The sequence below is a fragment of the Melospiza georgiana genome, chromosome 4 (assembly GCF_028018845.1).
Source record: "Melospiza georgiana isolate bMelGeo1 chromosome 4, bMelGeo1.pri, whole genome shotgun sequence".
In the NCBI taxonomy this organism is placed as follows: domain Eukaryota; kingdom Metazoa; phylum Chordata; class Aves; order Passeriformes; family Passerellidae; genus Melospiza; species Melospiza georgiana.
The window spans coordinates 66183289-66190715 of record NC_080433.1 but is presented as its reverse complement, the minus strand read 5'-3'; the positions used below and the strand labels follow the sequence as shown (position 1 = coordinate 66190715).

General features: G+C 42.3%; 1 protein-coding gene across 2 annotated transcripts in view; it reads left to right on the top strand.

The window, feature by feature from the left end:
- ABCD2 (ATP binding cassette subfamily D member 2) overlaps positions 1 to 7203 on the top strand; it is a 43097-nt gene extending 35894 nt beyond the window's left edge. For both annotated transcript variants that reach the window (XM_058022622.1, XM_058022621.1), the window contains exons 8-10: positions 365 to 449; positions 1161 to 1286; positions 2861 to 7203. In XM_058022622.1, coding sequence (XP_057878605.1) covers positions 365 to 449; positions 1161 to 1286; positions 2861 to 3071 — 422 coding nt within the window. In that variant the 3' untranslated portion in view covers positions 3072 to 7203. The remainder of the gene's footprint in view (positions 1 to 364; positions 450 to 1160; positions 1287 to 2860) is intronic.
- The last annotated feature ends 224 nt before the right edge of the window (positions 7204 to 7427 follow it).

Here is a 7427-nt window from a genome sequence, read left to right as displayed (position 1 = left end):
AAGTATGAAATGTTCCATGAAACAAGTATGACAGAATAAAATTACTAGTTATATACAAGTCAAAGAGTTTTTTTTTCAAAGAGGTGGTAAATAAAGTTTTTTGAAAATATCTATATGACCAAAAAGTCTAAATTTCACTTTCAAATTTGTCATGATATAAGGGACATTTTTCCAGTTGATTGCCAGTGGATAGGCATTGAGGTATTTCAGAAGATGTGATTCAGTAGCCTGAACTGTCTCTTCTGCAGTTGAAATGCTCTTTATGATTCAGGTTAGAGATTGCAGAAGTGCTGCAAGTGAAGCTGCATTTCTTACATTAACTTATATTGTCCTGACTCATTTTTGTTTGCATTTTTTTAAAAAGGCTGGGATGCTATCATGGATTGGAAAGATGTCTTATCAGGAGGAGAAAAACAAAGGATGGGCATGGCCCGGATGTTTTACCACAAGTAAGTGTTATGGTTCATTCCTTAAGAAGCATTTGAAAATGAGAAGGAGCTTTGCAGATCCTGTTACAGTTTGAGCAGTGGTAGACTATAATCTGCATGCAATATGCAGCACTGTCTAGCATAGGACCTGCATAAATCTTGTTGTTTATTCATTCAAGCTCTGTCTTTGGTTTTGGTCTTCTTAAGCTTTGCTTTTGGCAACATAGCATTACCTTTTTCAGATATTTCATTCTGTAACATCTCAGGTACAAGCATCTTCCCTCCTACAAATGTTCCCAAAGTGTGATGGACTGTTGCAAGAAGCTCTTGGAGTTTGAAAGCCAAGCTCCTTAACCATTTTTGATTTTGGAGACGGCAAGCACATAAAGCCAGTCCTTACATAGCAGTGGATAGGAAGCTTCAAGCTGGCTTTAGCTACTGCATGACTTGATGAGTACAAAATAATACTAGGTCAGACTAGGACATAGCAGTTAGATCACTGTGTACTCAAATGGGACAGGAAATAAACCCCATTTTTCCTGGAAGTTGTCTTTTCACCTGAATAATGCATGGAAACTTCATGTTGTTTCTAGCCAGCTTCCAGCTGTAAATAAGGGACAGCTGTCTGGCAAAAATAGCTCTCTACTTCCTGTTGTTCTTTCAATTAAACCTTGTACATGGGAGTACTGTCTAAAACCTAGAAGAATAATGTTCTTTATCTACTTTTAAAAGGCCAAAATATGCATTGCTGGATGAATGTACGAGTGCTGTGAGCATTGATGTCGAAGGAAAGATATTCCAAGCTGCAAAAGCTGCTGGGATATCCCTGCTTTCCATAACACACAGACCTTCTCTTTGGTAAGTATATGCAGGGCTGTATCATGCTCCTTGCTTTTAGCTCTCTGACAAGCAGTGGATTGGTCTTTATTCTTTGTGCTGGGGCAGTTGTCTAGTCAATATCTACTGCAGTTTCTAAGATAAGTTGTCTACAACAGTAGTGATGTAAATTAATTTAACATAGATTTTTTTTCATTATTTGAAAGGTATTTATCCATGCCTCCTCTTTTTCTAATGTGTTTCAGTAATTAATATGCAAATGTCTAAGAGATAATTAATTAGGCTATGCCACAGCCACAACAGGTATCACCAGATTATTCTGTAAAGGTGACTAGATACATGAGGTGTCCTGGGGGAGTTTTACCAGTACAGGGAGAAGATGGGAAACATTGCAAGTGGTTAAACTTCTACATTCTTCCACAGGAATACTATGTTTGTATTTTTAACAATTGTGTCCTCTATCTGCAGCATTTGGCTTCTTGATTTTTTGGGAGTTTGGTGGTGGAAAAATAGAAGGATGGGTTAAAAAGGACAATAGGCAAGAAGTGGTGGATATTAGTCTGGAGATGAGTCTCTTTTCAGTCCCTTGTCATAAGCCATTGAGTTTACTAAAGTTCTCACATTCCCTGGATGAGACTTACAGTCAGTGTTTTATGATGCATTTTACCTCCTATAATTTATAGTTATAAATTACACAGTCATACCAGCAGCTCTGAGGGAACTCTTTGCCCTTCCTCTGGCACCTCCTGAAAAATGTTTTGTCAGGTCCTGACAAACTCCACATGTACACCTTTGAATATTTTCAATGCACACACCCTGATACTCCCTGAAAGATCTGTTACTCCTATAGAGACTTTTTTATTTTGGCCCCTTGCAAATTGAACCATGTTTTAGGAATAAAGTTACCTTAAGCCAACCTTATAAGACACAGGGGAACAAACTGAGGTGTAATTTAAACAAACTTGAGTTTTATCAGTAGGATCGGGTGCATCATGCCTGCTTCACTGTATTTGCTGCTAAGGAGGTAAGATATCTATCAGAAAGGGAGGTAAATAAAAAAACTGGGATTAGAATTCCTGAGGGAGAAATGAACCTTGTCTGATGCTGCTGTTCTAGCTCCTGGGGAAAAAGGCATCTGATAAAGTTGTAGTGAAGGCAGCTGTAGCTGCCAACAATGCTTCTGAGAAGGAGACAGTAAGAGGGACAGCAGGTGATGAGTGGACCTTCCATGGCCCTGCTGCCCACTCCTGCCAGCATCCCTGCAGGAAAGGGGCTCAGAGCCTGGGCTGCAGAGGCAATGATTGCCCCTGCTGGGAGCTCACACCCGTGTTGCTGCTTCCAGCTGGCACCCGCTGAATTTCACTATTGGCCTGGGGAAGTCCTGGTGACAGGCTTTGAAATACCCAAATCCCTTATGAAAGAGTGTCCTGGGATCACGAGTCTTTGAATAAAAAAGTCTTACCCAGTGATCCAGAGCTGGACGGCTCAAATTCCTTAGAGACACCTTTGAAAAGAGACACATACATCCAAATTTGCATGCAAGAAGGAAGCATCTTTTCCCTGAGCCATTGCTAATGTTTCAATTTCTGCTGCAGGAAGTACCACACTCACTTGCTGCAGTTTGATGGACAAGGGGGCTGGCGTTTCGAGCAGCTGGACACCGCTATCCGTTTGTCCCTGAGTGAGGAAAAACAGAGACTGGAATCCCAGCTTGCAGGAATTCCTAAAATGCAGCAGAGACTCAATGAACTGTGTAAAATCCTCGGAGAAGATTCAGTGCTTAAAACAATGGACAAAGAAGAATAAATAATTTATGGTTTATGTTTTTAAAAATATTTTTTTAGTTAAAAGCATTACAAATTCAGCCATTATCCTTTGCATGCATTGCGACAGAGGCTTAGAGCATAGCAAAACACAGCCAGCAGAAAATAATGCTCTGAATGCTATGTAAGACTTCAGTGTTTTAGTATTAGGGAGGAAAGTGGTTGAACTGTGAAAAGAAAATAAGCAAGTGCACAGAGTATAAGATTAGTCATTAAAGCTTATGTTAATTCCTAGTGAAAGCCCAATTCACTGCAAGAAACGACCAACACTCTTAGGGTTTGTAGGTGAATTTTTGCCTGGGACTTGGCCTGCAGAATGTGCTCTTGTACCGGTCTCTGTGTGCGAATGACGTGCCTGCTACGCAGAGCAGCCGGGCATGACACTCAGGCATGGAGCACAGCAGGGGCACTCTCTGGGTGAGTATGCAGATGCATGCAAAAATCTCATTTGGGTACAAGGAACATTCTCTCAGCCCGTGTAAAACAAGATTTCTGTTCTACTACTGAATAGTATACATGCCTTTACCTGCATTTCCATAGGAAATAATGTAATAGGCTGACCAGAAGACAACTGTCTGAGCAAGCCACTGCCCTCATGACAGAGAAGCAGGGACAGAGCTGAACATGTAATGTACTTGTGCTTTATGCCATTACACATAGCTTCAGAGGCTCTTTGCCCTTCATGATACATCAATTCCTTCAGGGGATTATTTTTGTCCCTTACTTGGTAACCTCTGGTGGTGTGGATGGAGCACTGGGCCTGGCATCAAGTGACTTAGTTTTGGCTTGACTAAATCATTCATCTTCTCTATGGGTCCAATCCAGCTGGCACCCATGTCTGACCCAGTTCCTCCTTTGGCATAATCACAGTATAGACACTTGTTTGTTCCATGAGACACTTTGTGGTGGGAAGGACTGTAGGAGAAGCAAATGGCAGTTTCTAACAATATGCTGAATTCTCAGGCATGGCTATCCTGCCAAATGAAATGCACTTATAAAGGTCTGTGAAAAGTTAGAGCATTTGGTAACCACTAATAAATATACCTGCCATATTTTGGTGGAGTGACTGAACATTGCCCTCCCTGTGAGCAAATGGACTGGGTAACAGCCTTGCTTTCAGATGCACTCACTGCTTGTCCCATCAGCTTTTCAGCTCAGGTCCCCAGTCAGTCAGAATGTGCTTTAACAGAACTGCCTGAGACCCTGAGACAGTGCTGGCCCGAGTGCCTTGCTGAATGCAAAAGCTGGAGAATTAGAAATGAAGATGTGAATGTATTTAGGAGGTCCTGTTCTCTCTGAGTGCAAGTGCACAGCAAAGGGGCAGCTCAGGAGTGAAGATCAGGAGGGGAAAGAACCTTTGCAGATGGGCAAATGAGCTTTAGCCAAGATGTAGCAATCCTGAAGTTTGTTGGTGTTTTTTTTTTCCCTAGAAATGTGTGATTCCTTAGAAGATTTCTATCTCTTGTTCTTAGTCTGAGAGGCAGTGCATAAACTGCTAAGAGCTGTTTGGAGAGGATAAATATTTTAGGGGCATTTGTTGAGCTGGAAATGTTTGAGCACCCTAATGTTAATATAACCTGCTTCTTTTTTTTCTGATTGCATCAGGAAAAAGAGGAAGATGAATTACCTCCATCTGCCAAATCCCAGTCCAGTGCACTAACCATTAGCCCATATTCCTTCTCAGTGTGCTCAGCTCACTGCTTGGTATGGCATTTGCACCAGAAAATGGAGCAAGTCTGCTCCCTCCAGTGTGTGTAGCTTGAATGTAACCCTGTAATTTACCCTGGTGACAACAGTTGGTTCCTTTCATTAGTTTTTTCCTGTAGAGCCCCCTGAGACATCTCACTGATATAGAAAGGAATGCTCCTAGGAACCTTTGAAAAGGCTGAAAAATGAAGGTTCAAGATAATAAGATGTTGTGTCGTAAGGCACAGATGGAGGTCACTGCTGGGGTGCCTGACAAGTGTGTGCATTTTAATTTGCAAATGTCTGTGCTTGTTCCTCTCCCTCGAGGTGAGCTTTCCCCTTTCTCATCTTCAAAGCAAAATTCATCACTGCTAAGGAAAAAAAGAAGTCAGCCAAGAATCTGTTCTCAGTGAGCATAACTGAGATGACTGATGAGTGTAAAAGCTTGCAGGTTTCTGATTGATGTTTCTCTAGGATGAGATGAATCAGGGCACACCATGCACATCCCCTTGTCCCAGCTGCAGAGCATCCTGCTAGCACAAGGCAGCCCCAAAGCCACTTTCCCACAAGCCTTTCCCAAGCCAGGACCTGAGGTGGAGCAAGGGGCATTGCTGTTCCCCACCTCTCCATTAAGCACTTTAACCTGTGGCTGGGAACTAAACCAGGCTTATCCACTCCCTGAATGAGTGGGATACTGAAAGGTGCTGAAGAATTGGCCCAGTTTGGCACAGCTCCAGATATCCCACCAAAGCTCTGCCCCTGTGTTTGACTTGCTGGGAGCCATTAAAGGCAGCACCTGAAATCTGCTGTATGCCTTACAGAGATCAAAGCTGGATATCCCTCATGGCACAAAACAAATCTCTTCTGAGGAAACCATGCTTAGTAGAAGAAAGTTTGTTTGCTGCTGTTTTTTTTAATGATATTATACATAAAACATATGAAATTTATATATGTTACTGAAATTTTGATGTTATAAATTTTAATGTTATGAAATTTTGATGAAAACTGAATTCAGACCTGGATCAATCTCATGGTATTTTCTTTGAAGTTCAACATTTATTTCTTGGATCCAGTAATAGACAACCATTCCCATTCAGCTGTATGGTGTAAAATACTCCAGCACCTCACTCAGCTCTTTGTGTTCCTGTAGGCATGGCAAGAACATTAGAGGCCGCTCTGAGAAAAAACACTTCTCTAAACAGGAACTTCCTGAGTGACACCTGGCTGGTTTTAGAAGGAATTTCTTGTTATATTTCAAGTTAGTTTTGTGGCAGGAAGAGGAGCTGCCCTGGAGGTATTTTCTGCAAACTTTCTGTGCTGTTCCAAGGGCCAGTTGAGACTGGAGTCTCCGTTTCTGTTTCTGGAGAGTTTTACAGGGCATAGTCCAGCTCATTTTGTGCTGCTTTGGGCCCAGCCTAGCAGAGGTGCATGCTCCCTGGTCTGGAATGGCTCAGGAGAACTGTTCTGGAGCCAGGGCATGGGCAGCACATGGCCCTGGCCATGCAAGAGGGTCAGAGTGGGACAGGATACCTTGGTGGAAGCTTTCTTGTGGTGCAATGAGAGCTGCTTATGAATGTCCATTCCCTTTTTGGTGTTGAGGAGCTGTGGCTCCCCAGGAGGCTGAGGAAGTGAGTTTTGGCCTCCTTTCTGCCTGTCATACCTGTCTGGAGCTGGCCAGACCCTATCATGGTGTCTGTGCATTCAGGGCTGGGTTCTGCCCAGTGCTGAGCACACCCTCTCACTGCCCTGGGCTCAGGGCACACTGGATTGCCTGGGGCTGTTTGCACCTACAAGTCTGTTTGCACAGGTGATGGGCAACATTCGTACCTGCTTCAGGCAGGTGGGATCTGTACAACAAAAATATGAGTTCTTCACTTCAGTGTGTTCAGATAATGCACAGTGTTTTTGCAAGAATGTTCAGAATGAAAGGACACAATTTTTGTGCGAGGGATTTCACTATTTTAACCTGGGAGGACTTTGTTTCTTACTTAGTTTTGGGGTCAGACTCATTCTTGGTTTGGACTTGGAAGTCCTCCTTCTGCAGGGACAGAAAACCTCACATATGTTTAAAGGAATTTTTCAAAAGCAGTGGCATTTGTATTTGAGTAGGGAATGAAGGACTGGGTACTGAATGGGATATTTTAGAGAAAGTTATATCTTAAAGCAAATGAACACATCTACAGTCCACTCAAACTTATGAATGGTGATAATGCATGTCAAAGTCAAATTTCTGAGCCAATCATATAAAGAAATCCCCCTACTGAGCTGTTCTTGAAGCTTAGGAGAACTGAACTGTTAATCAAATGTGTCTTTGTTTTGTTTATGTTTGATATTAATGCCTTTTAAGAGCAGACAATTTATAAAGCAATAAAATATGCTTTACAGTTGTAATTTATTCCAATCTGAAATAAAACATGTTGCATTTACTTTCAGTTTACAGTGTTCCTTATGAGTCATTCACAAAGCAGTCAGGACCTGCCTGCGTGTGCTCTGGGAGTCCTTTCCCAACCCTTGTTTCTGTGATGGAGCAGGAAAGCTGGGGTGGATGCTGTGCATTTTCAAGTTAAAACAAGTATTTCATTCCTAGGTCAGGCTGGCATCAAAGGCTGCTGTGAGGTCTCTCCTGTTTCATGCCATCCACTTTGGTGTGTAC